At 41.7% G+C, this 26,972-nt stretch overlaps 1 protein-coding gene across 1 annotated transcript; it reads right to left on the bottom strand.

The window, feature by feature from the left end:
- Positions 1–1,326: 1,326 nt before the first annotated feature.
- On the bottom strand, positions 1,327–25,850 carry LOC135505569 (clavesin-2-like). Its single transcript, XM_064924636.1, has 5 exons — positions 24,507–25,850; positions 23,672–23,846; positions 8,006–8,116; positions 7,333–7,553; positions 1,327–1,673 (listed from the first exon to the last, which is right to left on the bottom strand). Exons 1-5 carry the CDS (start codon positions 24,893–24,895, stop codon positions 1,580–1,582), a joined length of 990 nt encoding a protein of 329 aa, XP_064780708.1. The 5' UTR covers positions 24,896–25,850; the 3' UTR covers positions 1,327–1,579.
- Positions 25,851–26,972: the final 1,122 nt, after the last annotated feature.

The raw sequence follows: 26,972 nt of genomic DNA, 5'->3' as shown, positions 1-26,972 counted from the left end.
ACTGTACCCTTGCAGCCTTTACAAAAGCTTGTTATCACATGGTATATAAGTATACATTATATCTTAACTTCCACCATCATAAAATAAGATATAAGAAAATAATGTCTATATATTTTAAATACTGTATCTAAATTGGTTTTCAAGTAGGTGTAGCCATGCTGTTGTGGACAGCTTCACTCCTATTGAAACAAATAGTTTCAAAATAATCCTCAAAGCATGTGTAGTTAATACATCTTAAACAAGAACTCATTTCTGGAATCACATGACACAGAGAAAACATTCTTAACACTTCTGAGCTGAACCAATAGCTAATACTAAATCATCTCAAAATATAAAACAATTGTCATGTGACCTAACTGTACGCACTTCTTGCTGTGTATCTTGTCTCAAATGCAATATGAAATATCTTACCTTGACACATGTTTCATAAATGTTGACAAATGTAATGGTTTGAAGACACTGTTTAGCCAAATTTAACCATAGATAAGAAGCCATTCTGGATGAAAGTATTCCAATAGCAACATTCAGACCAAACAAAAAAATGTGGTCTCTGACAAAAACACATAATTCATTGAGCCTTGAACAGTAAAGGGGAGTTTGCTTTTAGATAGAGAAACCTGAACGTCTGTTTGAATTCCTCAAATGAAAGAGCCACATGCCTTGCTGTGCAAGCAGTCAGACACTTTCTGCTTCACATTTAAAGAGAACCTCATCATTATTAGAACTAATCCTGAGCTGCACTTGCCGGTTTGGACATTTTAGAAACTGTACCGAAAGTCCCCAGCTCCCAATCCTCTTTAAGCATGATTTTCCATCAACCTCCTAAGGTACCATTTTTTCACAAAATATTTCACAAGCACATACAGAATATTACCAGCAGTCTCTAGATGTGTTTCTGTCACAATGAGTTGCCCATCCTTCTGGGGTTTAGATCAGAAGTGTATTTACAGTTTTGAATTGGCACTTAACAATAACATATGGAACTCTGCTAATAACTCTTATTCCTTTTTTTATTTTTTATTTATTTTTTTAGAAATATCCCTCAAAATGGTGGGTCGGGCCATCTTTATGATGCCAGAACAGGCTCTTCTCGTTCTCCAATCTCTTCCCTGCTCCTCACCTCCTTTTTATACCGGTGTTATTTTTTTGTTTCCTGTCTCTGTCTGTCACCTCTGTCTGTTTGTCTGTCTGTCTGTCTGGTCTGTCTATGTCTGTTGTCTGTGTCTGTCTCTGTTGTCTGTCTGTCTCTGTCTGTCTGTCTCTGTCTGTCTGTCTCTTCTTCTGTCTCTGTCTGTCTGTCTGTCTGTCTGTGTCTGTCTGTCTGTGTCTGTCTGTGTCTGTCTGTGTCTGTCTCTGTCTGTCTCTGTCTGTCTCTGTCTGTCTCTGTCTGTCTCTGTCTGTCTCTGTCTGTCTCTGTCTGTCTCTGTTTGTCTCTGTCTGTCTCTGTCTGTCTCTGTCTGTCTCTGTTTGTCTCTGTCTGTCTCTGTTTGTCTCTGTCTGTCTCTGTTTGTCTCTGTCTGTCTCTGTCTGTCTGAGGGTCAATGTTTTCTAGGCTGTTTGTGTTGTGTCAGACTCTACATTAGTCCAGCGAGAGCAGTGGCTGCATGTTCTCCTCCTCACTCTTCACCTTTTCTGGCCGTTTAAGAACTCCGGGCTCCACCACCGACTGAGACCTGTGGATATAAATAAAAGATGACTGGCATCCGAGAGGCCTGTGCTCAGCGAAGCATTATCACTGATGACTTCTCACCTATTCAAGTACAAAGGAGTGGGATGAAAAGGTGTGAGCCCCAGAGCCCCCTTGCCTCCTGCAGAGCAGGTAGCACACATGGGGGTCATATAAGATGGGTTTCATAAATGCATCATAAAATCCCTCAGCATGAATTGTTTTAGAAGAGGCCTTGCAAAACACACAAATGCACACAAAAAAACCATCAATAAAATGATCTTCTCCTAGAAAAATAAATGGTGTTATCTTGTCTAGTACATGAGCCCGAAAAGTTGATCACAAAATGTCACCCTCAGACACTGATCTGACCTATTTTTGATGTATTTCTCTAATAAAAGCCTAAGCTGCTTTGGGGAACGGGAGCTATCATTCATCATGCAGAAATCTGGGACAGGTTGGTCTCTTGTGTCTACCGTGACAGAGAAAGATTCATATGACCAATGATGATAACTAAGTCAACAACCAGAGCATCATTCACCTGTGGCAAAAAAACACCCCAAAACAAAATAAATGTATGAACACAAGGGCTAAATTAACACAGGGGCTAAATTAACATAGGAATGAATAGTAGAACTCAATCACGTCAGTTTCACTGAGGTTAACATTTAGAAGTTCATACAGCTACTGCTGCTAGCGGGGAGCTATGTCATTACTGCAGCAGTAAAGTAAAACAGATCTGCCTCCACTCACAGATAGTCACACAGTACAGTATGGCTTCGTCATCATGGGGTCCCCATGACACAGTGGCTCATCATACAAAACATATACTTCTCTAACAGTGACTCATACACAATTTTGCTATTTTAATCAAGTAATTGATGGGATAATGTTTCCTTGAACTTTGTGGAGTGTATGAATGGCAGTGTACAGCGGGGAGATAATAGCCCTGTCTAAAGAAGTCACTTCAGATCATATGGCTGCTGGTGATTTCAGCCTTTAGTTCACCATACATCAGAACCCTGGCCAGGATGCTATGATTCAACAATCAAATGCTCTTCTGTCACAGATACGGGGCAGTGCAGGGCAACAGAGTGCTTAACAATATGAACATCCCATACTGTATCGCTCATTGCTTTGCCTGCTGTGTCGGTCTACTGTCTTGGTAAGCAGAAATGTCAATGAGGATTAATTTGACTGATTCAAATCTGCTGAATCCAGACATGTTTTCACTAAAGATTCTGTGCTATGAACGGTGGAAGTGCATGCATTTCCTTTCAGGTAGACACACATACACACGTAGATGCATGCATGCACAGACACAAACACACTTGACAAATTGAGATGGCTCTCAAAAAAAGGACATTAGAGAGGCCAATTTCCCCAAGGCAAGAAGGCCTTCATGACAATGTCATATGTCTGTAAAGGTTTAGTCAGATGGTTTTGTGAGGCAGCAGGAGTGGAACTGAGCTTATTGCCGAAGGTAAAACTCCATGACTTCTGTTCATGCTCCAGAAGGTAGCTACAGTAGCTAGCGCACTTAGAAGAAGTCAGAGCTCCGTCAATTGAGTGCAGATCAGTGCATCATTTCGTTTTTTTGCCTAATGCTCATTTCATGACCCAGTAAGTCGTAAGAGACACAGCCCTGAAATAACTCACTGAGACAATAGACTGTCAAAAAAGGATACACCACCAGTCAAAGGTTTTACAACACCTACTCATTCAAGGGTTTTTCTGTATTTTGACTATTTTCTACTTTGAAGAATAATAGTGAAGACATCAAAACTATGAAATAACACATATGGAATCATGTAGTAACCAAAGTGTTAAACAAATAAAAATATACGTATTTTATATTTGAGATTCTTCAAATAGCCGCCCTTTGCCTTAATGACAGCTTTGCACACACTTGGCATTCTCTCAACCAGCTTCAGCTGGAATGCTTTTCTAACAGTCTTGAAGGAGTTCCCACATATGCTGAGCACTTGTTGGCTGCTTTTCCTTCACTCTCTAGTCCAACTCATCCCAAACCATCTCAATTAGGTTGAGGTCGGGGGATTGTGGAGGCCAGGTCATCTGATGCAGCACTCCATCACTCTCCTTCTTGGTCAAATAGCCCTTACACAGTCTGGAGATGTGTTGGATCATTGTCCTGATGAAAGACAAATGATAGTCCCACTAAGCCCAAGCCAGATGGGATGGCGTATCACTGCAGAATGCTGTGATAGCCATGCTGGTTAAGTGTGCCTTGAATTCTAAATAAATCACAGACAGTGTCACCAGCAGACACCCCCACACCATAACACCTCCTTCTCTAAGCTTTACGGTGGAAACCACACATGCGGAGATCATCTGTTCACCCACACTGCGACTCACATAGACACGGCGGTTGGAACCAAAAATCTCCAATTTGGACCAGACCAAAGGACAAATTTACACCGGTCTAATGACCATTGCTCATGTTTCTTGGCCCAAGCAAGTCTCTTCTTATTTTTGGTGTCCTTTAGTATTGGTTTCTTTGCAGCAATTTGACCATGAAGGCCTGATTCACAGTATCCTCTGAACAGCTGATGTTACGATGTGTCTGTTACTTGAACTCTGTGAAGCATTTATTTGGGTTTCAATTTCTGAGGCTGGTAACTAATGAACTTATCCTCTGCAGAAAAGGTACCTTTGGGTCTTCCATTCCTGAGGCGGTCCTCATGAGAGCCAGTTTCATCATAATGCGTGATGATTTTTGCGACTGCACTTGAAGAAACATTCAAAGTTCTTGAAATGTTCCATGTTGACTGAACTTCACGTCTTAAAGTAATGATGGACTGTCAATTCTCTTTGCTTATTTGAGCTGTTCTTGCCATAATATGGACTTAGTCTTTACCAAAAAGGTCTATCTTCTGCACCCTACCTTGTCACAACACAACTGATTGGCTCAAACACATTAAGATTTAAAAAATTCCACAAAATAACTTTTAAGAAGGTACAACTGTTAATTGAAATGCATTCCAGGTGACTACCTCATGCAGCTGGTTGAGAGAATGCCAAGAGTGTGCAGAGCTATCATCACGGCAAAGGGTGGCTACTTTGAAGTATCTCAGGGTTTTGATGTCTTCACTATTATTCTACAAAGTAGAAAATAGTCAAAATAAAGAAAAACCCTGAGTAGGTGTTCTAAAACTTTTGACCGGTAGTGTATATGTCAAGGAGGATTTCCTAAACTACTCACCTGAATGAAACACACAGAACAATATTTAGCATATTGAATAGTGAATAAATAAGATAATCTCCAAGTATACAATTTTCAATGCTTATCTCTCAGAGCAATTCAACTAAATTATGCCAGTGAGAGGGCATTAATACACCACACACACAAACAAGCATATGGATCTTTGTGCTCTGCACTACCTTGTGTAGTGGAAGAATGAGAGAAGGTGATACTCGGGACTGGCGACTTGAAGGCTGACTCAATCACGATTTATGACATTGTTTGGATGAATGACCATCTGTGGGCTATTACAGGGCTCAAAAACACATTATCTGTGGTTTTCTGTGGGGAGGGACGTTCCCACAGAATCCTGAGAGCACAGACACCTTTGGAGATGTGAAGTTAGATGAAAATGTGAAATCGACTATATTAATGTTCCTGTTTGAATTAAAATGTCATGTTGGGATTGTTCAAGAGATCGTAAAGAGCTATGAATTTTGATACCATATGTTTTATTGTACTGTAAGTGCTATGGATTTATTGTTACTGAGAAACTGTTATTTTGTTCATCGGACAATGGGTAGTTCAAAGAGGGAGTGACACAGGGGTGGGCTCCAATCATTTAAATTGAGTTGATTTGTTTAGAGATTATTCTGAATTGAAGACATGTAACCACGTTAAGTCTTATCCTATTGGTTGTAGTAATTTACTGTGCTCGTCTGCAATGGATCATGTATTTCATGTACACTGTAATTGTTTGAGCATTAATTATTTTGTGACTAATATATTATATTAGCTGAATTGAGTAAATACATTCCTCGTTTTACAGAGTAATTATTTGATTGACTACATGTTCATCATTTAGAAGGTATATTTGTAGTTGTTATTTACACTACACGTTTGGGTAACACGTTGACATCTCTGATCTGCTTGTCTGAATAAATTAATGCTAGAACATTGGTTGCCAGGATTAGCTATTCGTATCTAGTCTCTTAATAATTGCATAATGTTGCAAGTTAGACACATGATCATTATAGTCATACTGAGAGGAGATGTAAGGCTCGCTACCTTGACTAGATTCCTCCAGAGACGTACAGGGCCTGTTGCATTTTCTCACAGAATAATGGAGTCAGATTGATAAATGTAATTTATTATTATATTCAACATAATTTCTACATAATGGTTGGATAATTTCCACCGAACTACACGTGTAGTGCAATTTAATGAAGGATTGTTCTTACTGTAGGATGTGTTTTCCATAGATTTTATAGCTCTAGGAAGCCCTACTTACTCTTCAACTCTAGGAAGCCCTACTTACTCTTCTAGCTCCAGGAAGCCCTACTTACTCTCCTAGCTTTAGGAAGCCCTACTTTACTCTTCTAGCTCTAGGAAGCCCTACTTACTATTCTAGCTCCAGGAAGCCCTACTTACTCTCCTAGCTCTAGGAAGCCCTACTTACTCTTCTAGCTCTAGGAAGCCCTACTTACTCTTTTAGCTCTAGGAAGCCCTACTTACTCTTCTAGCTCTAGGAAGCCCTACTTACTCTCCTAGCTCTAGGAAGCCCTACTTACTCTTCTAGCTCTAGGAAGCCCTACTTACTCTTCTAGCTCTAGGAAGCCCTTACTTGCTCCTCTAGCTCTAGGAAGCCCTACTTACTCTTTTAGCTCTAGGAAGCCCTTCTTACTCTTCTAGCTCTAGGAAGCCCTACTTACTCTTTAGCTCTAGGAAGCCCTACTTACTCTTCTAGCTTTAGGAAGCCCTAGGAAGCCCTACTTACTCTTCTAGCTCTAGGAAGCCCTACTTACTCTTCTAGCTTTAGGAAGCCCTACTTACTCTTCTAGCTCTAGGAAGCCCTACTCACTCTTCTAGCTTTAGGAAGCCCTAGGAAGCCCTACTTACTCTTCTAGCTTTAGGAAGCCCTACGTACAGTATATTCCATATCTGCCCTATTACATGAACCATATACTTTATGATATATTTAAGCAATAAGACCCGAGGGGGTGTGGTAAATGACCAATATTACACGGCTAAGGGCTGTTCTTATGCACGACACAACGCATAAACTGGTTACCAACGAAATTAGACCAGTAAATAGTTTTGTTTTTGTCATAGCCGTGGAATATGGTCTATTATAAACTGGGTGGTTCGAGCCCTGAATGCTGATTGGCTGACAGCCTTGGTATATCAGACCGTCTACCACGTGTATGACAAAACACTTTTTTTTACTGCTATAATTACGCTCTAATTATTTCTTAAATATACCACAGCTTTTAGCAATCAGCATTCAGGGCTGGAACCATCCGGTTTATAAATGGAAACAATGCATCAGTTATGACATATCTGACAGACTAACATATCGCTTTCTCAGAAGACACCTCCACCTTATCTTGTATGAAAACACACAATACACAATCTATCACATTGACACACGTGAATAACATGACTGTCCAGAGTCTAGACTGACCTCTTCATGGTTTGGGGAGACAGGTCTTTCTCCAGGTCTTTGACAGACAGGGAGTAGGACTCGGGGCAGTACTCAGTCTCCTCATCATAGGCGTGGTCCAGGAGGGTGCGGGCCCAGGTACCCATGTCGTAGGGAGGCATCATCCCACCCAGCTCAGAGGGCAGGATCTCAGGGTGCATGAGTTGGTGAAGGCTGTTCAGGTTGTTCCCATGCATGAAGATCTAGAGCGGGATGGACAAAACCAGTGGTTGACTTGGGCAGGAGCTCACCGGAACTGAGTACCGGCACCTCGAACATTCTACTACTTTAGATCATGTTCCTCTTACAGAATAATAGCTCAAAAGTATTGTGGAGCTTCTGTTTTATTCTAAGTCAAGCACTGGACAAAACAACAACACAACATTGACACAGATAGATAATGAGTATATACTGTCTTAGAGCACATTATAAAAGTCTACAGTTTGTTGGAGTGGATAGATTTGCCCTTTTGAAAAGCAAAAGTCCTGACCTGAACAATGTTTATGACAGCAGCTATTCAGAAAGTATGATAACCGATGCTATATGTTGAATAGAATGACCTGACATTCATTGGTTACAGCAACACAGTTGACTTGTTGGTCTCTGTCAAAGTGATTTTTCAGAATGTTCAGTCAACAACTTCCTCACATCTTACCCTTTTTCTTGTCTTGTCCTTCAGAAAGGGTCGTATGACAGTGTACAGGGCGTGGATGTACCACGGCTGGTTCACAAAATGGATTCCTCCGAACCTGGCAGGAAAGCTGTCCTGTGGGCAATACAATACACAAACACACTCACTATTCTACCTGTTGGTATGGTAATTCACTTTTGATGTGTTTTCGCTAAGAGTATATATTGTTTTATTCTATCAAACTACATTATGAGGAGGGTATGTTGGCTAATAAGAGTGGATTTGAACATTGTTTTGTAGAATGTAAATAGAAGGTAATTCTGTTCTTTTTCATTTCCTTGTCCAACGTCACAGATTTATCTTGATGGGTTTGCATATGGGCATTATTGGCTTTATGTTAATGTTGCGCATTGAAAATCACCCAGTCCATTTATGTTACAATATTGCACTTACATTGGCTTTTTCCGTGCTGTTACATTACCATGCAGGTCAGAGACATACAGTGCATTCGGAAAGAATTCAGACCCCTTGACTTTTTCCACATTTTGTTACATTACAGGCTTATTCTAAAATTGATTAAATTGTTTTTTCCTCTCACCAGTCTACACACAATACCCCATAATGACAAAGCAAAACAGGTTTTTAGAAATTTTAGAAAATGTATATGAAAATAAATAGAAACACATAAGTATTCAGACATTTTACTCAGTACTTTGTTGAAGCAACTTGGGCAGCGATTACAGCCTCAAGTCTTCTTGGGTATGACGCTACAAGCTTTTATTTGGGTAGTTTCTCCCATTCTGCTCTGTCAGAGTGACCATCAGGTTCATGGTCACCTCCTTGATCAAGGCCCTTCTCCCCCGTTTGCTCAGTTTGGCCGGGCAGCCTGTTCTAGGAAGAGTCTTGGTGGTTCCAAACTTCTTCCATTTAAGAATGATGGAGCCACTGTGTTCTTGGGGACCTTCATATCTGCAGAAATGTTTTGGTACCCTTCCCCACAATCCTGTCTCAGAGCTATACGGACAATTTCTTCAACATCATGGCTTAGTTTTTTGCTCTGACATGCACTGTCAACTGTGGGGCCTTATCTAGACAGGTGTGTGCCTTTCCAAATCATGTCCAATCAATTTAATTTATCACAGGTGGACTCCAATCAAGTTGTAGAAACATCAAAAGGATGATCAATGGAAACAGGATGCACCTGAGCTCAATTTTGAGTCTCATAGCAAATGGTCTGAATACTTATGTAAATAGGGTATTTCTGTTTTTATTTTGAATACATTTGCAAAGAATTCTAAAAACCTGTTTTCACTTTGTCATTATGGGATATTGTCAGGAATATGTGTATAGGTGGCAGGGAAGTCAGGCGCAGGAGAGTCAAACGGAGTGTAAAATGGAGTCTTTTAATAAAGTCCACGTAACATGCTCAATAACACTAAACAGGAAAAAATTACATAAACAAATATGGGTACGAAGACCCGTCGTGCACCTATACAACCAAAACACTACACTGACAATAAACAATCTCTGACAAAGACATGAGGGGAAACAGAGGGTTAAATACACAACAGGTAATGAATGGGATTGAAAACAGGTGTGTGGGAAGACAAGCACCACCCGAACAAGGAGGAACGCCAAGCACCACCCGAACAAGGAGATGCAACGACTTCGGCAGAAGTCGTGACAGATATTGTGTCTAGATTGCTGAAAAAAATGTTTCATCCATTTTAGAATAAGGCTCTAACTAAACAAAATGTGGAAAAAGTCAAGGGGTCTGAATACTTTCCGAAGGCACTGTAGATTGAACATTATTATCATAATGGTCTGTTATAATTTGGACACAGGGAGTATTCCGAGATTATACACTGATATAACAGGGTTGGCTGACGAGCAGCAGAACTGTGTCCCTGGGGAGAAGTTCATGTAAAGGAGCAATCTGATGATTTAGGGAATAGTTTGTGAGGAGGACGCAGGAGGAACACCCAGAGTGCACCCTGTAATCTAGTGACACAATCTAGGGTAAAGTCATCTCACACAGGCACTGCAGCAGAGCAACATCACAGCTACAGTCAAACCCGTGGGAGGACAATCACCAGGAAAGCTCAAAATACACAATAGTCTCACAACATTTAACAAGTTGGTAATGCCTCAGTTTCATGTGTAAGTGTGGTTCCCATCTGTTCTGCAGACTTTACTGAAGTTTAAGACTGGTGTAATGGCTACCTGTATTAATTGAATTAGCTAATGGAGGTAGTTGACAATGATGTTGCTAGTTCACTGTAGCTTCCTTGCTGAAAAAAAACTGCATAAGCTGGTCATGCTGGTCACCAGCCTTCCAGCCTTCACTGTGTTTTTGCTGGTGATCAACCTTTGCTGTGTTTTTTTCTGGTCATCAGCCATGCGCTATGTTTCTGCTGGTGCCTTCGTTGTTCTTTTGCTGGTGCATTCGCTTGGTTTTTGCTGGTGCATTCGCTTGGTTTTTGCTGGTGCATTCGCTTGGTTTTTGCTGGTGCATTCGCTTGGTTTTTGCTGGTGCATTCGCTTGGTTTTTGCTGGTCTCTTCCCCGTGTTTTTGCTGGTGTTTTGCTTAGTTTTCGCTGGTGATCAGCCTTTTGCTGTGTTTTGCTGCTGACCAGCCTACACTGTGTTTTGGACACTAGTGACCAACATAACCAGCATCCAACATAACCAGCAAGTCACATTATGCTGGCTTGCAAAGTAATGTTTAATTCATATTGGAATCCTGACATATTGGGGATATCCAACAATTGGAACTTTCATGTATTCAACAGTTTTTTCCCCTCATCAATATACACACACAATACCCCATAATGACAAAACAAAAACAGGTCATTAGACATTTTAGCATGCCCAATCAATTGAATTTACCACAGGTGGACTCAGGTGGAAAACAGGTGGAAAACAGGATGCACCTGAGCTCAATTTCGAGTCCCATAGTAAAAGGTCTGAGTACATACATAAATAGGGTATTTAAATAAATAAAAATGTTGCTAAATTGTCTAAGAACCTGTTTTCACTTTGTCGTTGTGTGTTGATTGATGGAAAAAAAGTAATTTCATCCATTTTAGAACAAGGCTGTATTGCAAGAAAACATGGAAAAGGTCAAGAGGTCAGAATAATTTCCAAATGCCCTGTAACCATCTCAACTGGAACAACCATTTCGGTAACAGGTGCAATAACTCCAACTAACAGATTGGATTAGTTTAGAAAATGTTATTTATCTTTGTGTAGCATAAGATAATTTAATCGATTAATCAATCAAGTACATGCAAAAATACTGATATTGAAAAAAAACAATTCCACAAATCAAACTGCAATGAGCATGCTGGGAAATATGATAATGATGGGCGTGGTTTTGCAGACTAGCTTCACCAGCTAGACCATGCTGGACTAGCATAGACCAGCATGGACCAGCTTGGTCACCAGCATACCACCAGCACATCAGCATGAGCTGGTCACCTGCATACCAGAATCACTGGCATACCAGCATGAGCTGTTCACCAGCATCGCCAGCTTGACCAGCTAGTTGGCCAGCCTAACCAGCTAGACCATGCTGGTCAGACCATCTTGACCAGCAATCCGACCTGCATGGACAACATAGCCCAGCTTGAAAATTAGCCTATTGTGTTTTTTTCTAGTAGGGTTTCCCTCTTAAATCTGTCTCAGACTGCTATTATTGAGTTTTTTCCTCCCAGCTCAGAGAACCAACACTGAGAATTCTTCAATAACACAAGCTGTGCTATACCTATCCACCCAGCTGGATGTATACTTCTACTAAGCATGGTAATCAACTCACAACACTAATTCTCGCTATCACACTTTCAGAAAAAAAATTGAAGTGTCAGAGGGTATCCTTGCAGTGTGATAGATCTTGCCTCTTGGCTATGCATAGTTTGCAGATAACCAGATAGCTGTTAATTTTTAAAACAGGTCACTAATGGCTTCTTGTGCATGTCTAGGCCTAGACACCAAACAGAAGGATCCATACACCTTAATCCCTTTACATCACAGGGATCAGTCCATCATTTGTTCAAGATACTCCTCATCACCCTCAGTGGGGCTAGCATGTGTTTGCTCTTGCCCTGCCTGGACTGAGAGAAAAAAGAGCCATGTGCTTTGATGGTGAAGACGACAGAACTGAGCTTTAAGGGCTCTGTCTATCTCAGGAAGGACAGCCCCTGTTGCCACGGTGATGCTGGACAGCTGGGTTAGCATCCCTTGGCCTGGCTGCAAGGACACTGGGCGGTCCGGCGACTGGCACCAGTAGAGCTGCTCACAGGCTGAGACTCTGTTTTCTGGCACAACATCATAAGACACAGCTGATAGTGGACAGGGAGAGTGATACATCCGACAGCTTTGACTAGGATGAAAGTGCCATCTGCATTATTCACTGAGTATACCAAACATTAGGAACACCTTCCTAACACCTTCCTTTTGCCCTCAGAAAAGCCTCAATTCTTCGGGGGAATGGACTCTACAATGTGTTGAAAGTGTTCCACAGGGATGCTGGCCCATTTGACTCCGATGCTTTCCACAGTTGGCTGGATGTCCTTTGGGTGGTGGACCATTCTTGATACACACGAGAAACTGTTGAGTGTGAAAAACCCAGCAGCGTTGCAGTTCATGAAACAAACCGGTGCGCCCGACACCTACTATCATACCCCATTCAAAGGCACTTACATTTTTTTGTCTTGCCCATTCATCCTCTGAATAGCACACATACACAATCCATGTCTCAATTGTCTCAAAGTTTAAAAATCATTCTTTATCCTGTCTCCTCCCCTTGATCTACACTGATTGAAGTGAATTTAACAAATAACACCAATAAGAGATCATAGCTTTCACCTGGAGAAAACAATAAAACACCGTGCCCCTGCACATTGACTCTGTACTGGTACCTCCTGTATTTAGCCTCCACATTGACTCTGTACTGGTACCTCCTGTATTTAGCCTCCACATTGACTCTGTACTGGTACCTCCTGTATTTAGCCTCCACATTGACTCTGTACTGGTACCTCCTGTATTTAGCCCCGCTATTGTTATTTACTGCTGCTCTTTCATTATTTGTTATTCTTATCTCATACCTTTTTTTTGTATTTTCTTACAACTGCATTGTTGGTTAAGGACTTGCAAGTAAGTATTTCACTGTAAGGTCTACACCTGTATTCAGCACAGGTGACAAATAACATTTGATTTGATTTGATTTGAGTCTATGTCAGTCTATGTCATGGAAATAACAGCTGTTCTTAATGTTTTATACACTGAATGTATAAGAAACACAAAATAGAATGCAGGATGGAGACTTCGTCTTCCTCCTCTGGTTGTTGTTGGTTTGTACCTCTAGTGCGATGTTGGAGGAAGGAGGGAAAGGGGAAGAATAGAAAACCACTGCTGCCCTCTTTGATGTATTCTAGCTACAAGCTACTTCTGCTACAGTTTCATTTGGAGAGGAAAACTTCCATAATTGAGAGAGCATGAAGCTTAAAGCTGCAATATGTCACTTTTTGGGTGACCAGACCAAATTCACATAGAAATGTGTGTTATACATCTGTCATTCTCATTGAAAGCAAGTCTAAGAAGGGATATATGTGTTATATGTGTGCTATTTCTATGCTACCTGTTTTTAAGATTCATTTTTGTGTCTTTTACTTTCTGTTTTGTACACCAGCTTCAAACAGCTGAAAATACAAAATTTTTGGTTATGGACAATACCTTTCACAGCGGTTTAGATGGTACAAGGATTCTCTATACTATATTTGATTGTTTTGTCACATAAACTGAAATTAGGCTAACTATAAGAATTTTAGCAACCAGGAAATGCCGGAGCGATTTATGCATATGCATCTTTAACTGTGAGCAACTAAAAAGGCAAATGACATCCAAGCATCATCAGAAGCCAGCAACATGGAACATGAACAGATGGACGTGGGCATACGTGGGCCATTTTGCAGGGCTCCAAAGATCTTTTATCACAAGATCAGTTCAATTGTTTTATTAGCTTCTGTTTAGATGTATTATTTAATAACCAAACATGTATATTTGTTTATCTCTTGGTGACTGTTATGTCACAGTTTAGCCACCTGATATACTTGTCCTTTTGTTGAAAACATATAGGTTGCCTGATGTTACCTCATGGATTTTCCCAAGCAACAAAAGCAAGAAACTAGGGCAGAGATTCAAGGGCAGCCCACCTAACAAGGCAGAGATTGCTGATGAGACTTTCCTTGCATTACAGAGAGGCACTGATGGCAATAGAAGCCTATAAAGCCAGGCTGTCAAAACCCTCAGTGAACACTGATGAACACCTACTGGCAAAATCCCAGAATGTGTTGTTCCACAAGGACTCAATGGTATACACTGATGACATGTGATTTGTCAACCAGAAAATGCTGATTAGCCCGATTGCAACAGTGAATGCACTATCCCCATTTTGAATGAATCTCATTTGAAGTTGAGCTTCATGGTCTGGAATGAATTTGGCAACTGAATCGTAAACATGACAAAAGGGTATATGCATGCAAACCCAAGAGATGAGATGGTGTACTAAAAGTTATAGCCTATAATATGTAAATCTGATTACATGAATTGTCAATGCTTTTTTTACTACTGTTGATGTTGAAAATTCTGGAAAGTACTCCCATGTTTTCACATCATTTTTTGTGAAGCTGATGAGCCCATCTTTTCCTGGATTCATTTCTCTTTTCATAGGATAGGCTTGATGAGCTCTTTAAATTCAGCTCTGCTCTTTTCAGGAGTCATTGATAAAGAATGGAGTGAATTAATCCTGCTGTGAAAATGAAAAAAAGAAAACGTCAATTTAGTGGAGTCCTTTTCAAAAAGAAAATGTAGCCTAAAGTGAAGATGCTACTTTGTTATATACCTTTACTTACAGCCACTGGAAGTAGTTTGGGGGTGGGGATGTTGCGTTTTATCATTATTTATTTTCAAGGGAGAGGGTGCTTAAAAAATATTTTGGCCCATGCAACAGACGCTATATTGGTCCGCTAATACAGCACTATTACAGCACCATTTACATATATATTTTATTATTATGATTTTCAGGGGGGGCTGCAGCCCCCTCAGCACCCTTTCTTCCCACAGCTCTGCCTGTGCTGGAATCAGGCCTCTTCATATGCACTAGTTTAACAGCAGACTACAATATAAACAGGCCCACAGCACTTTGTAGTAGGTTATCTGGGGAAGGCTTTTGATTGAGAGCTACATTAAGTGAAAACTGAAAATGACATAAAGCCATTCTCTGCTTTCTTTGAAGAGACAGACCCTGGATTAATACGTAGCCATGGAAATAGAGAGAGGAGAAAGGAGAGAGAAGAGAGACAGTTACAAACGATAGGTCACATCAATAGCGTAGGCACTACAGGAGACACTTTATCTGCACCTGCCAGATCCGGCCTGTTCATTTGGGAAAAAGTAAAGTGAAAAAGTTGGGGGAAAGTTCATTGTGAGGGATGAAGCTCCACTTATTGGCAAAACCACATTCCGTTACAGACCAGACCAGCACAGTTCTTCTGCAGGAGAAACAACATTACACCTCCAGAGTGCCAGGCGGAATCGGAATCTGAGGCAAGCAAACTAACAATTGGTTTTCCTCTGCCCCTCGGTCCAAAATACTGTATGTCTGCTGCTGATTCCTCAGCCAGCTGAGAGTCCCCTGGACAGGGCTGTGGGATACGAGGCAGTGGAGCTGAACATTCAGATGGGAGACTCCCAGTCAGACAGAGAGATGGAGGGAGCACTTTGGTTGAACTTGTTACATGTGCATACTGCACTATTGAGCACAGCACAGCATAATCCCTGACCTCTCATTGAGGAAAGGCTCTGTTCTTCTGAATCACTCAAAATGTGTTAACAGGTCGAATCTATAAATATTATACAGACTCGACCTTGATAAAACTCCAGACTCAACTGAGGGAAGGTCAAATCCATATTTCACAGCTTTTGGGTATACTTTGGCGATAAACACATTGAAAAGGTTCTAGTTCAGGACTAAATTCATAAATACAATTTGAATAGCATGGAGCAAGTCCACTGCGTTATCGGCAAGCTTAGAGAACCATGTTGAGCGGTTTGCTGCTTTCAATTCATCCATCCTGTGGGTGGGCTTAATAATAATAATAAAGGGCTATCAAGGGCTATTTTATCCACCTGTAATGACATCATTATCGATGCATGAATCATAGTTTGCATCCAAACAATACAGTAACACTGAGTTGACTAAGAATATTGACCAAAATGTTTTGCTCAGTGGATTGTAAGAGGTATCTGTCTGGGAATAGGGTTTTCTCCCTTCATTACTATATAACGGAGTTTGGGGCCAATTCCATTTCCATTCCCGTCAATTCAGAAAGTAAATGAAAATTCACATTTTCCCTCACTGAAAATCATTGAGGATAATTGGAATTGGAATTTAAGTGTACATCCTGAATTGACCCTAACCCTGACACATATACAATATATTCAAAGTATGTGGACACCCCTTCAAATTAGTGGATCCGGCTATTTCAGCCACACTCGTAGCTGACAGGTGTATAAAATCGAGTACACAGCCATGCAATCTCCATAGACAAACATTGGCAGTAGAATGGCCTTACTAAAGAGCCTTCATAGGATGCCACCTTTCCTATAAGTCAGTTCGTCAAATTTCTGCCCTGATAGAGCTGCCCCAGTCAACTGTAAGTGCTGTTATTGTGAAGTGGAAATGTGTAGAAGAAACAACAGCTCAGCCGCAAACTGCTAGGCCCCACAAGATCACAGAACGGGACCTCCAAGAGCTGAAGCGTGTATCCCGTAAAAAACGTCTGTTCTCAGTTGCAACACTCACTACCGAGTTCCAAGGACTAGGCCCCTTAGTTCCAGAGAAGGGGAATCTTAACGTGATGCATATAATGACATTCTAGATTATTCTGTGCTTCTAACTTTGTAGCAACAGTTTCTGGAAGGCCCTTTCCTGTTTCAGCATGAAAATGCCCCCGTGCATAAAGCGAGGTCCATACAAAAATGGTTTGTCGAGATCGGTGAGGAATATATTGACTGGCCTGCACAGTCCTGACCTCAACCCCATCGAACACCTTTGGGATGAATTGGAATGGCGACTGTGAGCCAGGCCCAATCGCCCAACATCAGTGCCCGACCTCACTAATGCTCTTGTGGCAGAATGGAAGCAAGTCCCAGCAGAAAAGTTCCAATTTCTCAGGTGTTCACATACTTTTGGTCATGTAGTGTATATACAATATGTAGCTACAGTATGTAGAAGAGTATTGATGGGTGAGAGACTGACTGGGCATCTAATAGATATACAATCTCAGGGATTAAATGTTAGATAACAAAGGGAAAAGACACAGACGGAGATAAACGCTTTCAATCAATTGAACCACTCTCAAGGGCACACCATGCTCAGACAAAGCCCAAGTTAACGCACAGCAAAAAAAAGAACTATTCCATCTAATTATCTAGCACTTAAAAGCCATAAATCATATTTATACTACACCTCTTCACAAAAGTAGACTTTCCTTCTCCCAAGCCTCAGACAGAACATCATATACTGTATAACTACAGCCACTGTCCTCAAAGCACAACACGGCATTATCTGCTGCCTCAGACAGAACATCATATACTGTATAACTACAGCCACGGTCCTCAAAGCACAACACGGCATTATCTGCTGCCTCAGACAGAATCATCATATACTGTATAACTACAGCCACTGTCCTCAAAGCACAACACGGCATTATCTGCTGCCTCAGACAGAACATCATATACTGTATAACTACAGCCACTGTCCTCAAAGCACAACACGGCATTATCTGCTGCCTCAGACAGAACATCATATACTGTATAACTACAGCCACTGTCCTCAAAGCACAACACGGCATTATCTGCTGCCTCAGACAGAACATCATATACTGTTTAACTACAGCCACTGTCCTCAAAGCACAACATGGCATTATCTGCTGCTACTGAAATAAGTCTATTAGCCATATGCAGGGAAAAACACATTCGTTTGTGAATGAACAAAATGTCGTTTTTCCCCACTATACACAAAAAAATGGCAATGCAATATGAATACTTTATAGAGTGCTCAGAAAATGAGCTCTAAAAATAGCTCCAAGCATGAACCTCTCGCAGTTCCAATTATTTCACTGCCGATCTCCCACAATCATTAATATTAGTGGTGGAGATTTGGCGGCATGTCGCCTAGCGGTTAAAGAGCATTGTGCCAGTAACCGAAAGGTCGCTGGTGCAAATCCAAGCCGACAAGGTGAAAATCTGTCGATGTGCCCTTGAGCAAGGAGCTTAACCCTAATTGCTCTTGTAAGTTGCTCTGTATAAGAGCGTCTGCTAAATGGCTCAAGTTTAAAAATGTAAAAGCATTTGAAAAATGTGTTGCACTCATATATAATTTATTGATCAAATATAACTAATTGATTGAGCCTGGCTAAATGGGTTTTAAGCAGTCACCTTTTAAGATGTGAATTAACACCATTGCACCAAATTACATAATTATGGAGAAGCAGACCATATGGAGAGAGGGACTGACTACAGCCCTACATCTGCAGAATTATGTTAATGTAAAAAATGTGTCCCCCAATCTGTCTTAAACCCACAGAAATAATGCACACATCATCACCCACTCTGTCTGAGAGAGAATGGCAGAAGTGTGTTTCTCTCATCTAGCAGCACAGTCCATCTGGAGAGTACATAGCATGGCGGTTGGACAGGTTGCCACGGAAACTTGTGGGATGGGATAGGGAAGACTGATCTTTTGTGATTGGCTGCCGAACACAGGTTATTCTCTAGACTAAGAGGGACAAAAGGCATGGCTAAGACAGAGAGAGAGAGAGAGAGAGAGAGAGAGAGAGAGAGAGAGAGAGAGAGAGAGAGAGAGAGAGAGGGCGGGCGGGTGGGCGGGCGGGCAGGAGGAAACAACAGAGGCTCTAAGATAACAAAGCATAGCTTGGGAAAACCAAGGCCAGCATGGAGTGTTCTACTCATTTCAACCATTTGTTTCTCTTGGTATTGATTTGCCAAGAATACCCACACTCTAAACAAGTGTTCATTTATTTCTCTTTGTTTTGCAATATGCAATGAAATCTGTACTAGAGCTGTGCTCTGTGTATTAGCTATTCCAAAAACAATAGATGTGACTGTCAGTTTGGGAATAGGAAACTGAATTATCACACATTGACAATTACAATTTAGTTATTTAGCAGACACAGTTGGAGATGCATTTAGAAATATCCTTATGGGGTGTGTTCAGATTTTCTTTTAATTTTAATTTTTCTGTTACGCTTCATAATCTTCCATAATCTCTTTCAAATTCTGTAAGCAGAGTGCTTTCATTGTTGCCAGTGGAAGTGTTAAAAAAATTTAATTGTTGTCAGTAATGTTGAATTTCATCATGTTATTCTGAACACACCACCCACGTGCATTAACAAATGTACTGACAGAAAATGATAAAGAAGCTGAACCAAGATCCGGAATACACACACACACACACACACACACACACTGGTGGACAGCAAACAGTGAGCTGCACCTGATGCAAGTACAAATGATATGTAATATGGATTAATCATTAGCTATAACATATCCTTCACAACAAAAAACAACAACGTCTTGACGTCTTGGCAATTTCAAAAATCAATACCCCATAGAGGCAACGAGTGTTAACCTCAGCTGAGGATGAAAACCTAATGTTGATGTCTTGAATGTGCTTTTCTTTGTGTGTGATTTCTTTAGCAGATCAGGCCCTTCATGACAGTCATAGTGAATCATGAGGCGGGCTGGCACACATGAGCCCTTCAATGTCATTACACAACCCACCAGAGGGCCACAACACCCTGAGATGCTCTCAGTGTTCAGTGTCAAGCGGGCTCACAGATAGGATGTCACCACTATCCATTACACTGGAGAGAAGCATTATGAGGAGAAGGGTCAGGCACTGGACAACACATTTTGTGTCTGAGGTGGAAAATCAATAGTTGAAGATACCATACCATATAATAAATAGCATATATACCTTATGAAGTATCTACTATTGTAGAACCGATGAACATATATTATGTACTGTAGATATAAACTTGCTCAGATTGAAATGGGTTTCAGTTGGAGCTTTTCGTCTCAGACTCAAACAGGGAGAAATGTTTAGCCAGTAACTGTTGATTATGTGGCTGATTCCATTAGTAAGTACAATGTTTCTGTTGGGTTGTATTTTATTTTCCATTCAAAGGATGACAACAGTGTTCCCGCATGATTTGGTAGCGGCACATAGGGAGGCAGAGATACTAATAGTAGTGATCAATTATTCACAGTCTAATCTGTGTCTGGAGAGGCAGTGGAATGTGCAATGGCCTCATCATGGTCCCCCATTGATATTCAGTCAAGGAACCTTTCTGGTGATAACTAGGCGACCTAAACTGGAACATGCTTAACACCCCAGCCATCCTACAATCTAAACTTGATGCCCTCAATCTCACACAAATTATCAATGAACCTACCAGGTACCTCCCCAAAGCCTTAAACACGGGCACCCTCATAGATATCATCCTAACCAACTTGCCCTCCAAATACACCTCTGCTGTCTTCAACCAAGATCTCAGCGATCACTGCCTCATTGCCTGCATCCGTAATGGGTCAGCGGTCAAACGACCCCCACTCATCACTGTAAAACGCTCCCTGAAACACTTCAGCGAGCAGGCCTTTCTAATCGACCTGGCCGGGGTATCCTGGAAGGATATTGATCTCATCCCGTCAGTAGAGGATGCCTGGATATTTTTTAAAAATGCCTTCCTAACCATCTTAAATAAACATGCCCCATTCAAGAAATTTAGAACCAGGAACAGATATAGCCCTTGGTTCTCCCCAGACCTGACTGCCCTTAACCAACACAAAAACATCCTATGGCGTTCTGCATTAGCATCGAACAGCCCCCGTGATATGCAGCTGTTCAGGGAAGCTAGAAACCATTATACACAGGCAGTTAGAAAAGCCAAGGCTAGCTTTTTCAAGCAGAAATTTGCTTCCTGCAACACTAACTCAAAAAAGTTCTGGGACACTGTAAAGTCCATGGAGAATAAGAACACCTCCTCCCAGCTGCCCACTGCACTGAAGATAGGAAACACTGTCACACTGATAAATCCACCATAATTGAGAATTTCAATAAGCATTTTTCTACGGCTGGCCATGCTTTCCACCTGGCTACTCCTACCCCGGTCAACAGCACTGCACCCCCCACAGCAACTCGCCCAAGCCTTCCCCATTTCTCCTTCTCCCAAATCCGTTCAGCTGATGTTCTGAAAGAGCTGCAAAATCTGGACCCCTACAAATCAGCCGGGCTAGACAATCTGGACCCTTTCCTTCTAAAATTATCTGCCGAAATTGTTGCCACCCCTATTACTAGCCTGTTCAACCTTTCGTGTTGTCTGAGATCCCCAAAGATTGGAAAGCAGCTGTGGTCATCCCCCTCTTCAAAGGGGGGGACACTCTTGACCCAAACTGCTACAGACCTATATCTATCCTACCATGCCTTTCTAAGGTCTTCGAAAGCCAAGTCAACAAACAGATTACCGACCATTTTGAATCTCACCATGCCTTCTCTGCTATGCAATCTGGTTTCAGAGCTGGTCATGGGTGCACCTCAGCCACGCTCAAGGTACTGAACGATATCTTAACCGCCATCGATAAGAAACATTACTGTGCAGCCGTGTTCATTGATCTGGCCAAGGCTTTCGACTCTGTCAATCACCACATCCTCATCGGCAGACTCGACAGCCTTGGTTTCTCAAATGATTGCCTCGCCTGGTTCACCAACTACTTCTCTGATAGAGTTCAGTGTGTCAAATCGGAGGGTCTGCTGTTCGGACCTCTGGCAGTCTCTATGGGGGTGCCACAGGGTTCAATTCTTGGACCGACTCTCTTCTCTGTATACATCAATGAGGTCGCTCTTGCTGCTGGTGAGTCTCTGATCCACCTCTACGCAGATGACACCATTCTGTATACTTCTGGCCCTTCTTTGGACACTGTGTTAACAACCCTCCAGGCAAGCTTCAATGCCATACAACTCTCCTTCTGTGGCCTCCAATTGCTCTTAAATACAAGTAAAACTAAATGCATGCTCTTCAACCGATCGCTACCCGCTCCTACCCGCCTGTCCAACATCACTACTCTGGACGGCTCTGATTTAGAATACGTGGACAACTACAAATACTTAGGTGTCTGGTTAGACTGTAAACTCTCCTTCCAGACCCATATCAAATATCTCCAATCCAAAGTTAAATCTAGAATTGGCTTCCTATTACGCAACAAAGCATCCTTCACTCATGCTGCCAAATATACCCTTGTAAAACTGACCATCCTACCAATCCTCGACTTTGGCGATGTAATTTACAAAATAGCCTCCAATACCCTACTCAACAAATTGGATGCAGTCTATCACAGTGCAATCCGTTTTGTCACCAAAGCCACATATACTACCCACCATTGCGACCTGTACGCTCTCGTTGGCTGGCCCTCGCTTCATACTCGTCGCCAAACCCACTGGCTCCATGTCATCTACAAGACCCTGCTAGGTAAAGTCCCCCCTTATCTCAGCTCGCTGGTCACCATAGCATCTCCCACCTGTAGCACACGCTCCAGCAGGTATATCTCTCTAGTCACCCCCAAAACCAATTCTTTCTTTGGCCGCCTCTCCTTCCAGTTCTCTGCTGCCAATGACTGGAACGAACTACAAAAAGCACTGAAACTGGAAACACTTATCTCCCTCACTAGCTTTAAGCACCAACTGTCAGAGCAGCTCACAGATTACTGCACCTGTACATAGCCCACCTATATTTTAGCCCAAACAACAACCTCTTTCCGTACTGTATTTAATTTATTTATTTTGCTCCTTTGCACCCCATTATTTTTATTTCTACTTTGCACATTCTTGCCTTTTTCCCTTATCTCACCTCATTTGCTCACATCGTATATAGACTTGTTTACACTGTATTATTGACTCTATGTTTGTTTTGCTCCATGTGTAACTCTGTGTCGTTGTATGTGTCGAACTGCTTTGCTTTATCTTGGCCAGGTCGCAATTGTAAATGAGAACTTGTTCTCAACTTGCCTACCTGGTTAAATAAAGGTGAAATAAATAACAGCCTATGCTTTACATGGCTACATATTACATGGCTACATAGCTACGGAACTAGCCTATCTTAACTTTCCAAACATTAACAATTGAATGATGGACTACAGAGGAATTGGTTGGCAGATAGCCTAGCAGTTAAGAGCATTGAGCCAATAAACAAAAGGTTGCTGATTCGAATCCCAGATCCCAGGTGTGCAGAACCATGTGTGGTTATATATAGCTTGTCGCTAATGTTACCCCCATATAAACTAGTAGCAGTAGTGCTATATTTCTATAACCGACCATGACAACAACAAAGATCTGCACTTCCACACTGCAAGAGTGACAAGTGTCTGGTGTATTCAAAATCCCCAAAAACCTTTATTGTTTTAGGCTTGACTAAAATCAGTAAATGTAGCAAACTCCTCTAATCTGGGTAATCTCAGTAAATGGGAGTTTATTGTCAAAAGTAGCTAGGAACTTAATCTGAGTGATGTGGAGCCCAGCAAAGAGAAGGTTTATAAGAATGTTGAGACTGTTACCTGTAGACCTTCTATGGCCAGTCTCAGCATACTCGGTGTTAGTTTGGAGGCTTGTTTGAATGTGAAGTTGCTCCAGTCGATGATCAGGACAAATCCATTCACCTGTAGCTCTGGATCTTCTATCATGGACTCCAGCGACAACAGAATAGATCGCAGTATATCCACAAATGTATACCTATAGAGGTGAGCAAAAGCATTAGGAGACTATTCTAGTACTGTAATCCCAGTTAAATAGTTAACTGTAAAAATTAAATGTAACCAGCATACCCTTGTTTGGCAGTAAATACAGAATGTGACTCTTTAACCTTTTAATTCAGGAGAGTAATACACAGAGATCCAGATTGCAGAGACAATTTGACTTGTATGAGTGCTGTCATTAAGTTAATGGACACTCCTGATGGCCTTTTGTGTGTTCTGCTATTGTGTGAAATTACTAATGTGTTTTCATTGTGACTATGGAGATCACATGAGTGGGCCCCTAAAGTAAAGGAAATCACAAACTCAAATCTCTAAAGTAATGTGGTGAAACGTAATTTGATTGTATCTGGTTCAACACTTAGAGTCCTCATTCACTAGTGGGGTGCTAGCATTTTTACTGACCTGTGCAGCCTAGTCTATGCCCATTCCCTGGCCTACATCAATGAGACACTGACAGGGCTCGCCTTTTGGTTAATAGTTCAATTTATGTTTCGGTTAAATTCATGAGACTAGGCTATAACAAAGCCAATGCCACAGATTTGTGGGAAAATATATAGATGGTCGACAAAAAGCAAACTGTCAAGTGGCGTTACAGTAGTTCTGAAAGGACAGCTCCCAAACATCAAACGGACATTACCTGCTCTGGTCCCAGTTAGCAGCAAAGAGAATCAGTATTTTCCTGCCATATCTGTCCAAGTTGGTCAGCACCCCCGGAAATCCGTCTTTGAGAGCTTGCTTGATTCCCGGGTCGGTTGCTTTGAGGTTTTTAAACATATCCAGATTTTGCTGACGATATTCGAAATACTGGGCCAAGAGGCGAAACGACTCGAAATGATTAAATTTCCGCGCTCGGAGAAAGCGCAGGATGAAAGCATCTTCTGTCCTAAGAAAGCCAATGTCTGGGCGGGTGATGATCATGTCCCTCACCTCCTGAATGTCCTGATGTAGAGTGTCGGGGTTCTCCTTTAACTCCACCTTGGCTTTCTCCAGGGTTTCTGGAGACAAGCCTGCTTGCAAGTGAGCCATCGTCCTTGCTTCCACGGCCAATATTGAATGGTTGGTAAAATATTACCGTCGATGGAGCCAAAACCTCCAACAATGAATGCGTCACGTATATGCCTATTGGACCCTCTCAATCAGTTCCCTAAAATCAAAGCCTGACTTCAGATATCGTCCTGGGTCCTCCTGAGTAGGCCTGTGATAGAAGGTGCAACATTGGCTGCATTCACTTTTTGGACAGCGCCATTATGTTTCCACCTGTACCTATCTAACATTTGACTGCTGTTTCCAACTTTCTTCTCATATGTTGACATTTATAGCTCTCAAATCAGTCGCAATACTGGCTGTTGCTGACTTCCCAATTAGGTCTATGAATAGCCTATGTTCAGTCACCGATTGCATATCTAACCTGGCTATGTTGGAAGCCTAAACACACAATTGTGAGACAACCGTTATCATCCATCCCCACCCAAAATAATCTAACGTTACAATTACCATAAAATCATTACACTATGCTACCTTCAAGCGGTCAGGCAATGCGGCACCCTGCAGCAACTCCTGTCATAACTCTCCTTACCGAATGCATTGCAATTCAGAATCAGAAAGATCCTGTCGCCGACTGCTAGAAATTACAGTCAAAGACTCAAGGCGACATATTCCGTCGACATCCTCACTCCATCCAGTATGCTGCCTATTTCCATTCTGTGTGTTTGGTCCCAATATTGGGTGACTAAGTCCAATTCCCGTTGTTCTGAGCGCGTAGATGCTCCGGTTCTTTTTGTGGTTGCTTTACGTCGGTGATGCTGTTGCCGTTTTGTTGCTGTTGAAAGTGACTAAAAACCATCGCTCCAGTGTTATAGTCACTCTGGCCGTCATCACATGGTGTAGGAGGGAGAATAACCCTCTCTTCACTCTCTATTCATCGCACCCAAACACCACCTGCTCATTGGCTGCGACCAGACCAGACATAGGCTGCCCACTCTGATTTTACATTCGAATTTATGCTGATTCCTCTTCTATCGTCGTCTCAATCTCAGTCTGTCATCAATTTGTGGGTCATGAATTATTTATTTTATTTTAGCGTACAGGCTATTCTAGTGCTGTATAAATAATATTTTTGAAACGACCTCCAACCATTCAACCATTAGGCTATATGCGTTAGGCTATAAATGCATTAGGTCATATGGCTATAGCCTACAATTACAACCGAAAAAAATGCACGTGTTTTGACTTCTTGGGTAATTTTTATTCTCTTTAGTTTATTAAATAGTTTATTCCTATGGCCCTCCCTTTCATTATTGTGACACTTTACATCAAAATGTTTACAATGTTGCATCAAACAGGAAACACAATTGGTTTGATATATCTATTTAATTGATTGCAGCAGTATCCCGACATGGGCTTTGTTTCAGTAAGGCAATTAATGATGTCTTGTGGTGGTCTACGGCTGCACACTGTCCTCCTGGTCCTCCCACTCAGGGCGGGGCCAGTGGCCGCTCAATTGAATAATAAATACCAACCTGTCTGTTCCAGCATTTGTTGCGTTTGTTGCTCTCTCCCCATGTACAAACAAATGTGATTACAAGTTGTGCTACAAAGGTTGCCCAAATTGCTTCCAAGCTCTGAGAGCGAGGATCAACGGCGCACACTGTTGAGGAGGACTTGGCATGCGCACCGGTGCACACGCGCGCGCACACAGCCGGGGACCCCTTGACTTGACAGGGGTCCAATCAATGTGATTTTTTGAGGTACCATCCGCATCATGGCTGCTGATTTGAGCCCTTATAATGGTGCGCAAACCTGTGTAGGCCTATATTCTAATTGCCAACCTGGATAATAATCTAATGGGGGCTGTTGTCTGAGTCAGACTGAGATGCACATACACTTCCTTGTGCAATGTGCGATGATGAGACATTCAGTTCAAAGTCTTATAGATATAAAAGGCTTCATTTTCAGAGCTTATCAACCTAGTGCAACAAAGGAAATGTCCTCCCACTCACTCAAAGTCGAACCAATTATGCATTGTTCCTTGTGAATCTCCTCTGGAGTCACTTATTCTGCAGAGCTTGTGTGGGGTTTATTAATTGGTTATTTCGTTAACTGA

Source organism: Oncorhynchus masou, chromosome 19 (genome assembly GCF_036934945.1).
Source record: "Oncorhynchus masou masou isolate Uvic2021 chromosome 19, UVic_Omas_1.1, whole genome shotgun sequence".
In the NCBI taxonomy this organism is placed as follows: domain Eukaryota; kingdom Metazoa; phylum Chordata; class Actinopteri; order Salmoniformes; family Salmonidae; genus Oncorhynchus; species Oncorhynchus masou.
This window is presented reverse-complemented; position numbering and strand designations above follow the sequence as displayed.